This window comes from Lontra canadensis, unplaced genomic scaffold (assembly GCF_010015895.1).
Source record: "Lontra canadensis isolate GAN:19392208 unplaced genomic scaffold, GSC_riverotter_1.0 scaffold14, whole genome shotgun sequence".
NCBI lineage: Eukaryota > Metazoa > Chordata > Mammalia > Carnivora > Mustelidae > Lontra > Lontra canadensis.
In genome coordinates, this window is record NW_022631008.1 from 24,233,187 (window position 1) to 24,253,697 (window position 20,511).

At 47.9% G+C, this 20,511-nt stretch overlaps 1 protein-coding gene across 5 annotated transcripts in view; it reads right to left on the reverse strand.

Annotated features, from left to right (window-relative positions):
- Nucleotides 1-298: 298 nt before the first annotated feature.
- The window catches only part of SCML4 (Scm polycomb group protein like 4), a 95,437-nt gene continuing 75,224 nt past the window's right edge, over nucleotides 299-20,511 (reverse strand). For 3 of the 5 annotated variants that reach the window (XM_032858252.1, XM_032858254.1, XM_032858253.1), the window contains 3 exons: nucleotides 11,813-12,103; nucleotides 3,917-4,062; nucleotides 299-1,385 (listed from right to left, as the gene is read on the reverse strand). In XM_032858252.1, coding sequence (XP_032714143.1) covers nucleotides 1,260-1,385; nucleotides 3,917-4,062; nucleotides 11,813-12,103 — 563 coding nt within the window. In that variant the 3' untranslated portion in view covers nucleotides 299-1,259. Of the gene's footprint in view, nucleotides 1,386-3,916; nucleotides 4,063-11,807; nucleotides 12,104-20,511 lie in introns of all 5 variants that reach the window. The other 2 variants (XR_004382757.1, XM_032858255.1) reach the window with 2 other exon arrangements.

Here is a 20,511-nt window from a genome sequence, read left to right on the forward strand (position 1 = left end):
AGAAGGATAAAAAGAAGAATGGAGATAAGGTTGCCTTCTGCCTCGTAAATCGGGGACTCATCATCGTCCTTCCTTGGACACAGCTGCAAAGGGGTAAAAAATCAATTTTTTTCTATTACTCCACGGTGAGGAGGGAAAACCTATTTGTAAATGGAATTAAATCCAATGAGAGCATGTCTGTGTATTTGTTGAGAGCTAGAAAAATTAGCCAGCGGTACAACTACATAATCCAGCAACGTAACGAGAAATCAACACTCTCCCATTTCAAAGCTTATCTGAGACATTTTTCTTCTTTTTAAAAGAAACACCCATGGCTAAATGTCAGTACGACTCTTCTGCGCGCCAACACGTCGACACCCCAGTGAGGACTCTGAAAGGGAGGGAATTCCAAAGCCCCATCTGGGAAGAACATACTTCTAAATTTTTGCCTTTGCTGCTTGTGCATCACAGTCAGTCAATAATGACTGGATATGAACTAGAACGTTCTAGAAGATAGTTTCTTCCCCATGTTGCAATCTGTGGTGCTGACTGTAGAAGAAATTCCCCATATCTGTGTGGGCTAGATCTAGTCCACAGAGACCCTAACCCGCCCAGTGAGTACTAAATCAGCAGGCTGCTGCTGGGAGGGTCTTGAAACTTCATTAGCAGTCTGCCCCCTAGTGGCACAACACAGTACTTCAATTAACTCGGAATAGAAAAGATTTTTTTTTTTCCTTCTCTTTCAGAGAGCAAAAGAATTCAAGTTTTCCAGATAGTGCAAGGTGAGGAGGCATGTTTCCTCAGAAGACAGCTTCCAGAGCTGAATTAAGCAAGGCTCACAATGACAGGTCTCCTGGGGCAGAGTTAAAAACGTTTAAAACGGGTGGTGCTATGGTGGAGTTCCCGTAGAGACAAAGGTCTTTTCTTCTCACATCCGTGGAACCCTCCAGGGATCTCCTTGGGCAGTAGCATTGGGGTCCCTGATCTCTCATCATAAAGACAGGACCCCTACTCACAGCAACCGAGCTACCAGGAATGCTAAAATAATAGGCTTTTCCATTAATTTTTGGCAAATCATTAACATAGAGGAGCCTTTTGAAAGGGCCATGTTGAATTTTTTAAAAGGCAGAGATGCACAAGTTTTAGAAAAAGACCCAGTCTTTGTGGATGTTATTTTTCAGGAGAGAAGCCATTTTGTGATGGCGGCTGGATGTTGGTAAGGCAGAAGACGATCCTGAGACCTGCTTGTCTGGACTTCACTTCCATCTTTTGAGAAACCTTCAGAATTTGGCTTGCTTCAGTTTATCGATATGGTAGCAGAGTTTCAGTGCAGGTCCCAGCTTCAGACCCAAGTACTTCATGATCATATCACTCTTCAGCAACAAGAGAGCATTGCCGTCAATCTCCTGGTGGGACAGGATCAGAAACAAGAAAATCCAGATGATGGTGAGATCGATCAGACAGTGGCTACGGTTAACATGGGGTCAGGGCATGAGGTAAGGGAATATGGGTTCACTCAGGCACACATTCTCTTAGTCCCAAGGCAATATCTTCTTTTAAAAAATTAATTAAAGCAAAAAAGATACTATTTGTTCCTCTTCCCATACTCTCCCTGAGGTCATATGACACTGGATCTTTCATATTCCTACTCCCCTGATTGAAGGAGCCAAACATAAACCCAGTTTTGTTCCCAATAGCCCCCATGTGATATTTCTCTCCTTATCTGCTCTAGGGCTAAAGGAGCAAAAAGTTTGCAGTGGACTTAATGTTTGTGTCCCCCACCCAAATTCAAATGTTGAAATCCTAACCCCCGATGGCATGGTATTTGGAGGTGGGGACTTTGGGAGGCAATGAGGTCATGATGGTGGAGCCCTCAGGAACAGGATTAGTATTCTTCTACAGCAAGATGGCAGTCTGCAACTCGGAAGGGGGCTTCTCATCCTGACCTTGGACTTGCAGCCTCCTGAGCTGAGGAATACATTGCTCTCGTTCCTAAGCCAGCCGGTCTGTGGCATTTTGTTACAGCAGCCGGAACAGACTAAGACAAAGTGTCGTCCATCAGTTAGACCCAGAAACTAGCAGTCACCCCTCCATTTCAGGTGCTGGTATGAGGCCCTGGTATTCCATCCATCACCCTAATCTCTTGCTTCTTTCCTTGGTAGTAAGCCCACCGACCTTGAGCTGATTACCAAATTGCTAATTACACTTGACGAGAGATTTTAGGTGTTTGGCCCTGTTAACAATACCAGGGGGCATACAAGTAAATAATGCACCTGCTTCATCTCAGGGTTTAGCAAAAAGAACTACTAAGGGGATGCCAACCTCAAGGGTGAGGTCATGGTATTGTTTCGCATTTGTCTCTGAAAATGGTAACCCTCCAGAATGCTTGTAGAATTCGCGAACCTAGTAACGCTCGGTTTCCTCGCTCAGCTACATTGTTATCTAAAGGTCACAAGAGACAAAGAGAGTTTGAGTGCTCAGACTGGGGAAAGAGGCAGTTACAGGAGTCACACAGCTGAGGACCCCCGCCCTTCTCGTGCACCCAACCAGCCAGCCAGAAGCATCCACTCCAGATCACTCACTCCCTGTCGCTGGCAAAATGGCAGAGTGGACAAACTCTCATCCTTGGGCCTAATCTTCTCTCTTACCCCATCTCCTGGCCTTCCACCATGCCCTACAACTCTGGAAGAGAGCCAGACTCCTTCCACTCAGATCCTGCTCAACATAACCCACTCTGGGATCCTTGCTCTCAAGGCCTGGCTGTCCAGTGAGCTCAAATACACCCTCACGAAATGTGAGTGTCGGGTGAGAGGAAGAGTCTCCCCAGATCTGAGAATACGGTTTCTATGATGGAATCACCAAATCAAAGTGAGAGACAGGAGGAGAATATCATGGTAACTGGGCTTGGCCAGAAATGACGCTCCCTCTCCTCCACCCAAGACGTCTCCAGCCTGCCCCCTGGACCTGGAAGGATGTTAGGTTACCCTAGCAAAAGGGAATTAAGGTTGCTAAAGAGCTGGCTTGAAAAATAGGGGGAGTATTCTGGATTGCTGGGTGGGAGAGCCAGTTGTAATCACCAGGATCCCTAAAAGTAGAAGAAGAAATCGCAAGAGAGCACGGGAGCTGGCCGCCGGGGAAGGACTCGCCTGATGCTGCTGCACTGGAGGACGAGGGCCGAGCCATCCAGATGCTGGAAAAGGCAGGGAAGTGAATTCTCCCTAGAGTTTCCAGAAAGGAACCGTCAGCCCTGCAGACGCCTTGACCTCAGCCCACTGAGAGCCCGGCCAGACTTGTGACCCTCCGAACCGGAAGATAATAAACCTGTGTTGTTCTAAGCTAGATGTGTGCGGTACCCGGGGAGAGCAGCAATAAAGGGCTGACATCGGGAGCGGATTAAGATGGCTCATGCAGCAGTAATTATTACCTGGTCACCCCCCCCCTGCCAATTTACCACTTTATATATTTCAGACTCTCCTAGTTTTAAGAGTCTGTGCCAACTGAAGGCTAACTACAAGCGGGGCACCGTGCTCAAGCCCTGACGTGCATTTTTTCATCAAATCCTCCCGGCGGCTCAGGAATCAGCGCTATCCCGGTGGCCAGGCACACTGTAGGTGTGCTATAAATGTTTGTTTGAATGCACAGACAGACGGATGGATGGGCAGGAAAACAGGCATACTTAATAAAGGCCAAAAGGAGGGAACAGATGGGACAAATATCCCTTCTTAAAAACAAAACTAAGTGGTTGTTCTGCTCTGAGAAGCCTGTGGCTCCATCTGGCCTCCCTCTGAGCAGAGCCCGGGCGCTGGGTTTAGCCCACCTGCTCCTGCAGCCCTGGCTCCCTGACCCTCCGCCTTCCTTTGTCCCTCCCCCAGCCCTCCAGCCCTCTCTGGGGCCAGCCCCCCATCATACCCCCCCACCCTGCCCGCCCCACGCCTACGTGCTTTCTGAAGAGCTCCACGTGTGGACCCAGAGCCTGCGGGTCAGCGTCTTTCACGAACCAGACCACATCCTCCACAGTCCAGGTGGAAGGGTTCCTGCTCCGTGGCTGCCTGGCGTCTGGCCCGTCGGGGGAAGGGCTCGAGGCTGGATGGGTGGACAGAGAAGAGCATGAGACAAGGGGACGAGGGCCTCCCTGCCTCCCTGGGCGGCCTGCCCGCGCCCCCCACCCCATCCCGGCCTGAGTGATCTTCTGCGACAGAGAAAGGCTGGGAGCAGCTCGTAGGGAGCCTGGAGTACCGGGAGGCCACTTCTAGAAGCAAAGGCTCCATCTGGGCAAAAGCCCTCTGTCCTCCCAGGGAGTAACGTGCTAGAAAATAGATCTCCTTCAGCAGGCTGACATTCTGAGCCATGTTCAAGTTTTAAAAACCCCTCCTGCTCAGCCCTATCTCAGGGAGCCCTGGACCTCCTGCAGCTGGGTCCCTTGGTGACCAGAGAAAGCTTGCCAAGATCAACATCCTGCTGGGCCCTATAGTGCTGGGGGTCCCAAATGAATGCAGATCCCCTCCGCCCCCACTGGGGACACCGAGACAGTAGAGACATGGCAGAACTGAGGTGCATTTGGGTGGTTGTTCGGGGTCTCTGCCACCAAAGCTTGGACCCCCTGTCTGCGAGGGCCACGGGCAAAAAGGAGACGTGGTCTTACCACTCTGGGCATGCCCCATGTGCCTTCACAAACCCCTGCTCTTCAGAGCGCTTCCTCCAATCTACCCCACCAGCTGGGGGAACCCCTCGACAGCACAGGGCCTACTCCCGTGCCTGATACATAGCTGGTCCTCGATAAATGATGACTGCGCGAGCTGCACCGATGGGACAATGCATCTCCCGGACGGCAGGTTAAAAGGTGCAGGATGAGTGGAGTGGAGTGAATCAGATGTCGAGCACTATTTAGGGACTCTTTCTGGTATGTCCCAGACTAACTCATCCTCCTTCCTCCACACCAGCTTCTCCTCCAGCCCCTCAGGTTTCTGGAACCATAGTGACGTCTCTACTGCTACCTCTGTCTCTAGCATCACTAAGTCAGTCCCCACAGTGAATTATACTAAAACTCTTAGAAGGATGCCTCTCACCCCAGATCCTCCCTTGTATCCTGCTTCCCCTGGCTGGAAACCTCTTACCAAACCGCTGCAACCGTTTCCTGTGGGCATCCTTGCCCTGAGATCTCTTTCTTCCAGAGCACACCTGTGTACTGCCTCAACGCTTTCCCCAAACCCGGCTCTGTCTGTGCCCCTTATGAATGTCCCTAGCCTATGTGCTGGCTCCAGAGTGCACACTCTAGCTCAAGGTCAAGGACTCTCTTTGGTCTTAATAATTTCTTTCCTTCTGAGACAGAGGGGAAGAGCTTTGGTGCCAGAGAGCCTTAGGGACAAGTGCTGGAGCGCCCATTGCTAGCAATTTGACCATGACTCAGCTCATTAACTGTAAAGTGGCAACGCTGTCCTCCAGGAAGGGCAAGTGTCAGGACTGGAATGGGATCAGGCATGGTCCTAGAGCTCTTGTGCATCACGTGCTCCCCAAAGGGAAGGAGGCGCCCGGCGCCCTCATGCACCCTCCCATCCGGGCACACCCACCACTTATCTCCCCAGCTTCCCTTCTCCATCTTCACCTGGTGCTTTTTGCTTCCCTCTAGAAGCATTTACACTCCTGCCTTTCCACAGACATTCCACCAGCCATCAAAGCCCAGGCAGACCCTTCCCAGGCAGCATGTCTGTGTCCTGCCATCTGGATGTGCCCTTCCTCTGCTTCTAACCCCCACACCTTTGTTCTAAGATGCTTTCCACAATTGCCTTATACTGCACGTGTGCATGTCTATAACCTCCAGTTAGGTTCAAGTTTCTTGAGGATGATCATTTTCATCTTCCCCAACCCCATCCCTACCCCATTCATTCCAGAAACATCTACTGAGCGTCTCTTCTCTGCCAGGTCCAGGGCAAAGTGTTTGGTAAAAAACGGGACCCTCTCATTACAGGGTTTATAATCACTGACTCTTCCCCAGTTCTAAGTAAATGTGCTGGTAAATACGGGTTCGATATACTTTGTGGAAACAGTATAAATAACTCATTCAAAAGCCTTGAGCAGGTAATTCTTAATCCTATTTTCAGGCCAGAAGAAAGCAGAAGCTCTGAACAATGAAGTGGTTTCCCTACAGAATAATTCCACGTCTAGACGCTTCAGCTTCCATTTCCCTCCTCCAGTCCCAGGGTGCGGTGGTTCCCTGCTGTCTCTTTCTTGCTCCTCTTTTTAGTGCGCTCGAGAAGGGCTAGGTTCTCCATCAGTGCTGAGCGAAGTATGGCGTCGCATTTCCAAGTCTGCCCTAAAATCATAATGGTTTGCTCGAGGATTGGATTTACTTTGGGATTTCCCCTGCCTTTTCCTTGCTGGACCTGGAAGGGTCCCCTAAGGTGGGTTGGCACGGGGCATTTTGCCGGGAAACTGTTAAGGCACCCTGGGGCCGTCTGAATGGTGATGCATGCTTATTAGAGTTGATTTCACTGCACTTAAAGACATCTGCACGCAACATGGAGATGAGGAATCACGGAAACCACGGAAATCGCATTCGCCTCGGAATCCGCCCCATTGGAGCTTTGGCGTTAATTGCGGTGATAATAGATGTTCTGATTACAAAGGCTGGAAGTCTTTCGGTGCCAAGAATGATTTTAGAGTGATCAGAGAGGAGGTCAAATCGAGTTTCCTGTATCTGATAGGAAAAGGGAGAACCCCAGACCGATTCAGGGCACTGTCCTGGGGAGCCTAAGCTCCTCGAGCAAGGTCAGGGCACTCCTTTGCCAGGGGCCCCTTTGGGGGCGGCAGGATGCTGAGCAAGAGGGTGGGGGGGCTTGTCTTTACTGAGGAGGCTCTCCAGTGCTGGCTGTGGAGGAGGCAGACCAGTTGGAAAGTGGCTGCACTCCTGGTGCCCGGTGTTTGCTGTGGGCGTTTTTCACTTTTCCAGGATGGAATGGCAGCAGCCGGGCCTGGCTTGGGAGTCTGGCCGAGGGGGGCCTCTTAGCCGTACAAGACTGAGAGCAGCAGGAAGCCTGTCATACCTCAGGAGTCGCTCAAGACCCTTGAATCTTGCTCCTAAAGGCCCAGGTCATGCAGAGTGCTCACCAAAGGCCTTTCTGGGAAGGCAGCATTCTCCGGCTCAGGGCACTCTGTGTGTGTCACGTGCCTTCCCTGGAGCTGCCGGAGACAGTGAAGAGGGAAACCCAGCTGTGACTGGGTGTATAATCAAAGATGGCGGTGGTTGTTTCTAAAGTTGTTCCACATGCACCAGGGACAGAATGCCTGTGCGTCAGTGCTTAGAGCAACCCCTGGCATTGTCACAGCCAAGGTCCTTGCACTGCTGCTTGTTGAGTCTCTGTGTCTCACACAGGCCCACAACCACATACATAATCTCCTTTTGCTCATTCATCATTCAAAGAAAAGTTCTTCCCCCCGGATGAAGGAGCCCTTGCCAAGCCTTTGCTCACTTCAGCCCCTTCCCATGGAGTGTGGGCCCCATTCTCCTTTTTCTGACTGGGTGGTCAGTCTCTCTGTCCGTCACCCAATACCTCACCCCCGAAGAAGCAAACTCTAATCCACGGGAAGCATTTGGGTGGCAATAACAATGTCATATTTACTTCCTTTCTTGATTCTGAAGCTTGGACTAATTGTGGTTGGGAATTCTCTAACATGGCCTATTTAATGCAAAAGTTAGGAAGCTTTTGTTATCTGAAAACCTTATAGCTCTTGGTGCTTATATCTAGGATGAGAGACGGGGAAGAGCTTTCAAATTTTTACCCAAGTATCAGGAAAAACCAGGGAGATGTCAATATGTCCCCTCAGAGCTCACTGGCAGAGGCCATAGGTAGCAGGAGGCCAGGGTGAGTCCTCACGGTTTGTCATGTCATCCATGCCTACCCTCCTGCCTGCAGCCCCATGCAGTTTTCTGGCTTCTGTGTTTTAAACCATTTTGATTATCACCACAGGGGAAAATCCATTTTTAGGTCCCTTCTAGGGCTTATGACTCAGGTCAAACCCTCCTGAAGAGGTACAGTTTCTTACCACCAACTACTTACACCTGGGATGCAATTCCAGAGCAAAAATGGAGCAGTTCCTTGGGTGGAGGGAAAACTTACTAAGCCTCCAGAGGGCCCACAGCAAGCACCCAGCCTGATAGGTGACAAATGGGCAAGGAGGCCAATGTCTCAATTCAGCATGGCTTATCTCTATGGGCTCCAAATGTGTTTAACTGTGCAAACTTGGTTCAAGCAAAGCATCTGTAGAACCCCACTATGCAAATGTGAAGAGGTCCTGGTTGGGAGGGGGAGTGCTGGAATCCTCTCTGTTCCCATCCCCGCTTCCCTAGCCCCTAAAGCCTCAGAGGAACTCCTTGAAGCCCACTGAACATAGTTTGAAAATTTTGAAGTAATTTGGGGGTAATTTAGAAAGATGCAGGCTTTGGAGCCAGTTAAAGTAAAATCCTGGCTTAACACTTGAATCTTATCTTGATCTTCACTTTCTTTATCTGTATTGTATATAATAATACCTACTATAATAATATATACATACTAAAATAATAAATTGTAAAATATAACTTATAGGAAGTCATAAATAATGTACGGAAAGTGTCTGGCTCATATTTACTAAATAGCTATTTAGTAAATGCCTCAAACAAGCAGTCCCCTTTTCTGGGACTGTGGAGGACAGAGAGATGAGCGAGGGACCTCACAAAGCTGAGGGTCTGGTTCCTACTGTGGGACAAGAAGGAGGACATGCTAGAGATAAGGGAACAAAGTGCTACAGAAGGAAATCGACAGAATGAACATTTTTAATTGGGAGGTGTGGTTGAGACTGTCGATTGTCTCCCCAATATCTTTTTTCCACTTCTTTTGTAACAGAATCCCCGATTTCCAGCTGGGATCATGTTGCTTAGAATAAAACCATATTTCCCAGTTTCCCTTGCAGCTGGTGGTCACGTGACTATGTTCCAGCCAGTGAGATGTAAGCAGAGTGGAACCCTGTTTCAGAGAGGTCGGCACTGTCCTCCGTCCCCTTATTCTCCCCACCCCCTTCCTTCACCTTGATGCTAGAACGAGCATAGCTGGCTGGCTTTCTGGTATCTGTGGTTCCATTTAACATACTGGTTAAAGGAATCCTTGGAGCATTTGAGAGTTAGTGTACCTACAAAGGGTGAATACTTTTATTTTTCTTCAATGTAACACAGAGGCTCAACAATGGACTTCAGCTGCTACAACCTGCAGCCGCTTTACTCTGAGGAAGCTATTTTTTAATATCCCACAGCCCAGAGGGGTCCTGCTAATTATGAACCACTCTGATTTGCTGGGTATCAAAGTTCCCACCAATATTTCTAAGTTGTTTAAGAGACAGCCAGTATTCAGGATAGAGTTAGTGATTTGCTTGGAGTGGAAAGTAGCAGGTGGGCTCCATCTCTCTGATTTTACCTGAGCCCTGAGTGAGTGGGGCTTTCCCAGGGAGCAACCCGAGCTCCAACAGAAAGGGCTCTCTCTCAGAGCTGGTTCCCGGGGAGAGTCTGGGCCTCTCCTCAAGGAAGACTCCTCAGATAGCTAACCAGGGTGTCATTCCAGGAGAACAAAGGGCTGAGGTAGGGATGAATATGAAAGACAAGAGGGTTGTTGAAGCTGGGATGGGAGCGAAGCTACCTTGAGATCCTTTTCAGGGGGTCCAAGATTCCCCTCATCTGGGGGGTACCAGATAGACCGGAATGGAGCAGAAAATTATTCACCTAGTGATAGAAGTTCTCTTCATCGAAATCGTGCCTTCTTCTTACTGCTTGAATCCTACATGTAGGACCTAAGGCTTGATACTCCACCAACTTGAATGGAAGAGAGAGTAAATACCTCCTTTTGAAAAAGTGTTAACACTCTTAGGATTATGAGTCAATTCAATCAGGTTATGTCCTATGATCACTGCCCTGAGAAAATGGGAACTGGGTTGAGGAGAAGAGGTGGAGAGGAAGAGACACGTGAAGGGCAGAGGGACACCAAGATGAGGGTTTTGACGACCTGGGGCAAACCGTGAGGGCACTGGAATCATGATAGGGGCACAGAGATAATGAACGTTTACTGAACTACTCTATACCAGATGTTATAAACTCTGGGGACAAGCCTAGGAAACAGCCGGGGCCCCTCCTTTACATTCCAATGTTGATTTGTGCCGGATCTTGTTCTCTTCTCTTGTTCTTAAAAATCAGGTGGAAAGTGTCTCTCCTCTTTGGAAAATGGGCTCTGTCCAGTCAAATCTTGCCTGGCTGATGGCTCTATGTGATAACTTTGGGAAGTAGTCTGCAGGACGCCTCTACATTTGCCAAGAGCCCCCATGGCTGAGAGATTCTGCGCTCTGCCCCCAAAACTGCCTTTCCTTCCAGCATTTCCTGCACACCTTTCTATCCTCAGCCAGGAGAGGCTTGTGCAGGATGGGGAGGTCCTTGTGGGGAACACGTGAAGGATGTTGGACTGTACAAAACAGCTCACAAAACAGCTCATCACTGTGGCTTCTCAGGGCTACTGGTAGAGAGAGCTGAGACTCAGAACAAAGATGTGGCTCACCAGGGAAGACAGCCAACCCACTTGGAGGCTCCAGAAGGCAAGATGGAGACTCCTGACTCCTCCTTGGCCTGAGGCCTCCTCTCTTCGGCAGTTTTCAGGCGCAGAGATGCTGGGCTGCGGTGTCTTGAGAGGTGTGCTCACATGATCTGTGACTGCTAATGTTTATTGAGCTCTTACCATGTGTACGTCTTGCACTAAATACACATATGAACTTATTTAATCCTCCCAACAAACCTATGAGGTAGATGCTATTGTTATCATTCCAATTTTACAGGGGAGGAAACTGAGGCACAGAGCAGTCCAGACTTGCAGAAGGTCATAAGTTCGGGAAGTGGTGGGTCCAGGATTCCAGCCCAGTGCATCTGGTTCCACAGTCCACATGATTATCTACTATGCTCTACAACCTTTGTTCATTAATGCAATACTGAAGCTTGAAAATGATTTTTTAAAAAACCATAATCCATAATGGATACCAAGCTACCCCTAGAATGAGAGCCCTTTTGTGCACTGCATCCCAACAAGGGATCTTTAACGGATGAGACTGAAGCTCATTCTGTCTAATGAAACCATAGACAGATTATAACCAGTATTGTAGAAATGTGTAACTCTGACTCTGGCCATGTATTTGTATCCTGCAAAGGTCACCCACCAAACAAGAGACGATGCTTTACTGACATCTCATCTTCTTTTTCCTGGCATAGCGTTGATCTACACCTTTCAGATTCCCTTAGAGTTAAGTGTGGCAAAATGGCCAGTTCTTGCCAATGAAATATGAGCGGAAGTGACATGCATCGTTTCCGGGCTCCAGGGAAGTGTATGCCTTCCGTACTCACTCTTTCCCTTTCTACTCACTGGGTGATGGAGGCACGAAGACCACAGGGGATAGCTGGGCCACAAAATGGACAAAGCCTGAGTCCCTGAATTGGGGTGCATCTACCAACTGAGAGCACCACCTTGGACTCTTGAACAATAAATGAATTTCTATTGCATTTGAACCACTGGACATTTTGGAGTCTACTTACTCCTACAGCCTAGCCTCCTCTAATATACCACTTTCTTAAAAAAAAAAATACTGTGGTCAAAGGTTGAAGTTAGCTGCCTTTAAGAACAACAAAAACCCACGAAAGGGCTTCTGATTTCCCAGTGTTCCCGTGTTCAGACAGCATGGTTTCCCTCTCCTCCCCACCCCCACCCCTTACATGCAGTGATCCCAGAGCAATGGCCAAGGAGGTTAAAACATGGGGAAGCCAGAACATGCATTACATTACCACATCTGTTTCCTTCGAGAGAGGTCCCGTTTCTCTTGGGGCTGGAGCCTGGGGGCCTCAGCCCAGGTGCCAAGGGGCCTCCAGAGGACATGGGGCTGGAACGGGGACCATTGGCAGTGGTGGCCAGGCCTCCCCCAAGATGGCCATCTCCAGAGTTCTGCCTCTTGCAGTACAGCGAGGAGGAGGTGGGGAAGGAGCCCCTGTGGCTAAAGGCGGAGGTGGAGGGGTCCACGCTGTAGCGGTTCATGCCTACAGGTTTCACCAGGCACTCCTCAGTGGTGGCTGTTTTTGCTAAGCAAGAAGGCAGGAGAAGCAGAGATCAGAGAGCAAGCCAAGAGGCTACCTGACAGTCTTGGCAAATGTTTCCCCTGCAGCACCAGTGCCACTATCTGTGGGGATGAGAGATGAGGAAGAATGGACCCCACATCATAATCCCAAATAGTTCACCTCTCAACAGATTAAGACACTTGCCTCACCAACAAAGCATATTATAGTAGGGATGAGAGATGTGCCCCTCTCTGTTCAGAGGAAGAAGAGATTATTCTGGCTATTGATGACTTGAAAGTAAAATTCAAAGGTCTTTTTCTTTTCATGGTGTTGCCCCTCCAGCAGTCTCTACCAGCTTGTCTGAATCTCCCTGCTCTCTTTTCTCTTTGCCCACCAATACTGCCCTCCTCACCCAGCCTAGGATGCTTGAGAGCTCAAACAGGAGTCACAATGTCCCTGAGGTAACAATCTGATCTGGGTGGTGACACAAGGGCAATGGTACTTCCTCCCCACCTTCAGCCTCAAAACACATGAGGGTACTGCCCTTCCTCCAAAGCTAATAAACTGGGGAAACCAACGCTGATCTGGTCAGCCCTACGGTCCTCCATAAACGTAAAACTTCTGTGCTTTGAAAGATAGCATCAAAAAAGTGAAGAGATTACCCACAGAATGGGAGAAAATACTTACAAATCATATATCTCATCAGGGACTTGTTTCCAGAGTAACTCAATAAATGTCAATTAAAAGATAACCTAATTTAAAGATGGACAAAGAACTTGATGAGATCTTTCTCCAAAGAAGATATACAAATGGCCAATAAACACACAAAAACATGTTCCCCATTATTAGTCATTGGGGAATGCAAATCAAAACCACAAAGAAGGAGAACTTCCTGCTCACTAGGATGATTACAATAAAAAGTCAGATAATAACAAGTGTCGATGATGCTGTAGAGAGAGTGGAACCCTCATACACAGCTGGTGCGAATGTAAAATGGTTCAAACTAGAGTCACTCTACAACCCAGCAATTCCACTCCAAGGTATTTACCCGAGAGAAATAAAAACATACATCCTCACAAAAATTGGCACATGAATATTTACAGAAGCACTATTCATAATAGCCCAAAGGTGGAACTAACCCAAAAGGTGATCAACTGATGAATGGATCCCCAGAACGAGGCATATCCACACAATGGACTATTATTTGGGCATAAAAAGAAATGAATACTGATACTGCAACAGTGTGAATGAGCCTTGAAATATTCTGCTAAGTGAAAGAATCCAATCACAAAAGGCCACAGATGAAGTGATTCTACTTCTATGAAATGTCTGGGATAGGCAACTCTATAGAGACCAAAAGTAGATTAGTGGTTGCTGAGGGCAGGAGAGGTGGCAGGGGCGGGGAGAGAGAGCTAGCTAAAGGGTATGGGCTTTTTGAGGTGTTGAAAGTGTTCTGCCATCGTGGCTGCACATTTCTGTGAATATACTAAAAGCCACTATGTTGCATTCTTGTACGATCTATGAATTATACATCTCAATAAAGCTATTTAAATAATTCATTGCCAAAGTCTGGTATTAGGTGTGAACACATTCTCAAGAGTGTTGTTACACAGGCAAGCCTGGCCACCACGGCTCTGGCCACCATGACACAATCCAGCTGGGCAGCCTCAGTGTACGCATGCTCTGTGCTTTCTGCTTCGTGGCCAGTGGAGGGCTGCAAGATGTCCTCAGGAAGCTGGAACTCCACACCTTCACACGGATGACCTCTATTGCATCTCTTCTGCCTGAATCAGAAGACAGCAGTAGGAAGATTCTAAAAAGGACCAGCCTACAGAGCTATGTACGAGGCTGCCTCCTGAATGGAGTGAGGAAGAAGAAGACAAACACTGAGCACCTACCATGGGCTAGCACCAATCCAAGCCAGTTAGCAGTAAAGCTGTCATTCTATTCCTTTTATTGGAATGTTCTTAGTATTTGAGCTACTAATCCTTTCTGTGTCCCTAGTGGCAGGTGCCTTGGTATATGTGAGGAAGCTACTCATAGTGTCTGGCATACAGAAGGCACTCAATAAATATTTATTGAGTAGACATTTGGGCCACTGTTAGCAGTGAGGCAGCCATTACACAGAATACACATTACAATACAGATTCAAAGGTCTATATATAAATTCGTCATGTGGATGCATGATAGACAGTGATAAAAAAAGACAGAACTAAAACATTTATTCTGTTTATTCAATGTTTTAAATTGAGACTAAATATATATACATAGTTCTGATAGTGATAATGTAGAGAACGCAGATAATTCTCCCATCTATATCCATATTTTCTACTGGAAAATACAGATGCGGATGAAAGATTGTCCCCCTGTGATGACGTGCAGAGATGGGGAACAAGGGAACGTGGACTTTATTGTCTGAAAAACTGCTGACGACCATGGGTGAGATCAAAGGTAATAAAAGCCAGCTTCTGGGCTAGGATCCAAATGAATTCATCAAAAAGTAAAACTGACTTGAGAGACCCTTAGGCAATAGCCCTCCAGCCGGCACAGGGTATACCAGTTATCCCGGAGACAGTGGGTGAACAACCTTGGAGATAGCTCCGCAAACCCACCACCGCAGCTCTGCCTAGCCTGTAGCTCCCAGGCAGCCTGGGAGTGAGCAGTACGTTCAGGTGCACACACGAGGGTGCCGTTCAGAATTGAGGAGTCACATCTGCTCAAACCTGGTTACAACAGCCTTTCCCTCACCTTTGTAAATAGGGGTGCTGACACATCATAGCGAAGTGTGAAAATGACTGATACCAGGCAGGCCCTCATCATTCACCCCCAGGACTAAAAAGGGGCTGCACAGAACAACCAGCCCAGCATTTCTGCAAGTGTTAGGTGTGTCCCACTGGCGGGACAGGGCATGATTTTAGTTGGGACTTTGGTATATTTGCTTTCTACGGCTATAGAAAAAAACGTAAACTTAGTGGCCTAAAACAGCAGAAATGCATTGTCTCATAATTCTGGAGGCTAGAGGTATGAAACCGAGGTGTTGGCAGGGACATGTTCTTTCTTTCTTCTTCTTCCTCTTTTTTTTTTTTTTAAGATTTATTTTTTATTTTGGAGAGAAGGGGAGTGGGGGGAAGAGCAGAGGGAGAAAGAAACTCAAGCAAATTCCATGCTGAGCGTGGAGCCTGATGTGGGACTTGATCTCATGACCCTGAGATCACGACCTGAGCTGAAACCAAGAGTGGGAGGCTTACTGACTGCACCACTCAGGTGCCCCAGAGCCATGTTCTTTCTTAAGGTTCAAGTGTAGTATCCCTACTTGTCCACCTAGTTGCTGGTGGTAGCCAACAGTCTTCCACTATAGATATATCCCTCCTATCCACCTCCGTTGTCACATGGCATCTTCCCTGTGTATCTGTGTCTGTGTCCAAATGTCTTAGGAAGACATTAGTCATTGGATTAGGGCCCATAATCCAGTGTAACCTCGTCTTGATTACATCTGCAAAACCCCTATTTCTTTCTTTCTTTTTAATTTAGAGAGAGTGGTGGGAGGGGCAGGAGCAGAGGGAGAGGGAGAGAGAAAATCTTAAGCAGGCTCCACGTCAGATGCAGAGCCAGACACAGGGCTCTATCTCACCACACTGAGATCATGACCCAAGCAGAAATCAAGAGTCAGATGCTGAACCAACTAAGCCACCCAGACACCCCAAAAATCCCATTTCTAAAGAACATTTCTATTCACAGGCACTGAAAGTTAGGACTTGAAGACAGAGCAACAAGTGAACATTGTTTTCTTACAGTAATGTATTTTAGTGTATAGCAATAAAATATAATTAGCCCATCAAACTCTGATTTCACTGATATGGTATCATTGCTTAAAGTGACTAAGAGAGCTAAAGTTAAAGGAAATGAATCCGTTTAAAGGAATATCTTGAGTAAACACTTTCACAACTGTTGTATGGACATAGCAGAAATTGTGAAAGGTGGTGTGTTAATAGTAGAATGAATGCTGAGTTAGTACCAAGCCCTCTTTTCTGGCTGGGTGGTAAATATGGAAAACAAATGAGCTTCTTATTTAAAAGCTTCCTGCAAGAAATTTTACAATCTCCCTCACAATTAGCTCATTGTACTACAAATCTCGTGGCCTAAAAGTTCCTCCTTACATCTTACCCCCATTCATCTTGCTTTCTTTGAAAAGATGACTACTGGATATATCACCTTTCTACTACTCAAAACCACAAAGTCATCAACATACAGGGAGAGAAACTGTGGGTATGCGGAACTCTCAGTAACTAAGAATTTTCATTGTGCGATGCATGGATTATTGGTTACCTAAAACTTCTCTTTAAAGCTGGTAAAAAGAAGGATCAGATCCTGTGCAGAGAATGACACTTTTTAGCGGTTTTGTGGCTGACTGGTGAGTGAACACCAGATGGGGCCAGCAGTCCTGGGATGGCCCCGCGCAGACCCAGCTCCGGCACAGAGACTTGTAGCCGACCAGGGAGCTGACAGGTTAAGATGTTCCCCCGTCCTTTTCTCCCTGGTTTCTTAGAAAATCCCTTCCCATATGCAATGAGCTTGTCTCCCTGGCAAGGCGGAGATCTCTGTGGAGAACATCAACTCAGCAAAGAGGGATAAGGGAGAGGGGACTCCTGTACTTTTTTCTGAACCTCCCTGCCTCTATCCAAGAGACAAAGGACGCTGCTTGGAAAATCATTATATCTTTCCTCCTGGAAAAGGAATAATCCACGCTTGCCAGTCTTACACAGAACGGCAAACACACCAACGGCACCATCAAAGACATCTGCCGCACGTTCAGGGTTTCATGTCTCGGGAACTTTCAGGAGAGCCCAGTGTTCCTTTTTCACCAATATGATCGGTGAACTACGTTGTCCCCCCACTGCTGTATAGAAAACCTGTCCATTACTGAAGCCAAAGAACACTCTGGAAGAGTTCAACCCCACTCAAGCCTCAAGGGATAGCCATTTGCTTCTGAGTTTGAACTGTGTCTAAGCCTCGCTGTCCAGGAAACAAATCCAAGGGCCAGGCGTGTTGGGCACCTCCCTCCTCCCTCACCCCTGCAGAGCCTTCCAGATCGCCCGCCCGATGCAGCCCCATTCCTGAAGGGTCGGGGGAAAGGCGACCCTCAGAAGGCAGAGAACGTCCAAAGAAAAGCAGGAAGAAAAAAGCCAATGGAACGATGAATCATTGAATACCACATCAAAAACTAATGATGTACCATACCGTGGCTAACTGAGCATAATAATAATAACAATAAAAGAAAGTCCCAAAACAGCAGGAGCAGCACAGAGAGGAAAAAGGGGCTCATATGTATAAACGTGCAGACACTCCTGATGGACTTTTAGCTCAGGCTGGGGCTGACTCCTTGTCACTTAGGGCACAAGCCCGAACTGCTCCTAGTTAAGTGAACTTGCCTCTTTATTTTACCAAAAAAGTGAAGCCGGCACTTTACTTGGATTCTTTAACCAAACGAAGCCCCTGCAAAGCCACAATACCGCCATCTGCAAAATGAGTCTCAAATAATACCTATTCATGCAATAATAACCCCCAAATCCCAGTCTTAGAAACGATTCTTTTTCAGTACAAACAGTTCTTTCCACCCGCTCTCTCTTGCGTGCACACGCACCCACACCCACCCACACACCCCCTCCACTCCTGCCTTGTTTCCCCACATCAGTCGTAACTTCTCCATTGAAGCGGCACCTGCTGCACACAGGGAACCCTTCCTATAATCATCGCCGCCCCCTTCCCCGGGGCTGGGAGCCGCTGCCTTGCTCGGGAGCGACTGTGCAGGCCAGCGGCCACGCACCCCTGCCCAGGCTGGCACGAAAGGCCAACCCCTCCCTGCAGCAGGGTCTAGAGGGCTCCATGCGTGAGCAGCTTGGCTCGGTGGCTAGAAGAGAGGGCAGCTCCCCAGATCCCAGCTCCGGTACCCAGATTCGAAAAGGAAGTGGCTCTGTGGGCCCCACAGGCTGCTGCCCCAAGAGCTGGGGAAGGACGATTGCCCCATGGCAGACCAGGCGCCCCCCCACCCCCGCCCCGGGGGTGCAGCCAGGGAGCTCTGGGCAGCAGAGAAAGAGCTGCCAGGAGAGAAGCGGAGAGCAGAAGTGGGCAGGAGGGAGGAGACCCTGGCAAACAATAGCAGGTCCCCAGAAGGGCTGCCCTTCCCCAACTGAGGGGCCATTGTTTCCTACCTCGGGTGGGCCGGCAGAAATCAGCAGATTTCCTCTCAGCCCTGAAGGCTGCCTTTCACCGAGGCTCCGGTGGAGGTCTGAGGACTTTCTTTGCTCAGGCCCAGTCCCGCCCTTGTTCTTGCTCAGATAAGCTCATCACGTTTTCCCTCCAGGCCCTCAGTGGCCTCCTGTCCCAGCCTTCCCGGTTCAAAGGGCACCAGGCCACGCCACCTAGGAGGCTTAGCGTTTCATCCACTTCAATTAAATTTTCCATTAACTTGGTCTAGGGCCAGTATAGATTTTTCCCTTTAAGCTTGTCTCTAAGTTCAAATCACTCAGCCCTCAGAATCAACCTTATGACTCCCCTCTGGTCCATTTAAGTACATTTATTTATTCTCCCCTAATGAGACGCACAGAAACCAGCCATAATTTTAATGCCTGACACCTGCACTTCAACAGTCCTCTCAAATGTTTCTGGTGTGCCTAAGACTTTGTTCTAAGTCTGTGGGTTGATTTCCTCCTGTGGAAATTTTGCCCAAAGGCAATTTTGCCCACAGTCAGCCATTCGGGATAATGAATGCCCTTCCCGTCTCAAGAGGAGAGCAGATTCCAGAATATTTTCCCTACAGTCTTGCAGCTTTGCCACAACTGTACCCCAAGTTCTTAGGGCAACTCCTAACAGGTGGGGTAGGGAGAACGGGTAGGGGGGGCACCCTCCACAGTCACCTTCTGTTTCCTCAACACCCCCACACTTTTTGGTCTTTCTAGAACTTTCAGAAATTAAAAATGGTCCTCGATCAGGAAGAGGTTGGAGTCAGCAGAATACAGGACACCTTCTAAGTTCTGGTTCTGAATAGACATCCTGACTTTCAGGATGGCTCATGACACTTTCCAGTATTCCTAACGCTAGTAAAGCAAGCTGCCGCGTTGTGAAATGCTCTGTGGAAAGGCCCATGTGGCAAGAAACCAGCAGCTCATGGGAAATCAGCAACCACGGGAATAAGCTGGGAAGCTGACCTTTTTCCTGGTTGAGCTTTGAGATATGGCCTGGTGGTAGTCCCAGAGCCAGGGGACCCAACTAAGCTGCACCTGAACTTTTGATTCATGGAAACTGAGGTAGTAAATGTTATTCTTCGCCACTAAGTTTTGGGGTAATTTGCTGCACACCAATAGATAATTAATACAGATGAGAAAAGGGCATTTGCTTCATTTCTCTTGACTCCGCATGTCAGTTTGGAAATTATAATGATTAATTCAGTCACAGCTATGATGTATCGGCCTCAGAATGCTTGTTCAGTTCTCTGCCAGAAAGTTGATGGGATTTTTTTTCAGCCAACGGTTTACGCTTACGTATGAGACCAACACACTACCCGGTAATAGAAGAGAGTTCGTGAAGTTTATCTCAGAGGGTTGTATCCTGGCTTACCTGGAACATTTGTGCATTGAACTATCATTATTGAACACTTATCTCGTGCTTCCTCAGTATCTACAGGACTCAAAAGAGAACAAAAGGCTTGCAATGCAAAGAGGTTCAGTAAGTCGCTGGACATTGAAAAAAATCAATTTTGAACTCCACAGAACTCAGGCTTTTTCATGAGGTTCTATTTTTCCCCTTTAGCTCAATTTTTTTTTAAATATTTTATTTTTTTTTAAGCGATCTCACACCCCATGTGGAGCTCAAACTTCCAACTCTGAGATCAAGAGTCGCACGCTCTACTGACCGAGCCAGCCAGGCGTCCCTAGTGCGGTTTTTTAAAATGTGTACAGACATTATCACTTAATGAATGATATAATTGGAATCGCAATACATAAATTTCCCTAAATGAACTCATACTGACGCCCAGAGCCAGAGCTAAGATTAGGAGTCCTGCTCTGACAAACACTCCCCATGTTTTGCCATGGGAGCGCTGGCCAGGCTTTCCCGGGACCTAGCTGTCTGAAAATATAGGAAGGCCTTTGTATTTGCTGCAGATCTGTGGACACTCCTCTTTGAACCTTTCCAACAAAACTTTCTCAGAGGATTCTTTTTTTTTTTTTTTTAATTAACATATAATGTACTATTAGCCCCAGCGGTACAGGTATGTGTATCTCGAGGTTTACACACTTCACAGCACTCACCATAGCACATACACTCCCCATTGTCCATAACTCCACCACCCTCTCCATAACCCCCTCCCTCCGGTCACCCTCAGTTTGTTTTGTGAGATTAAGAGTCTCTTATGGTTTGTCTCCCTCCTGATCCCA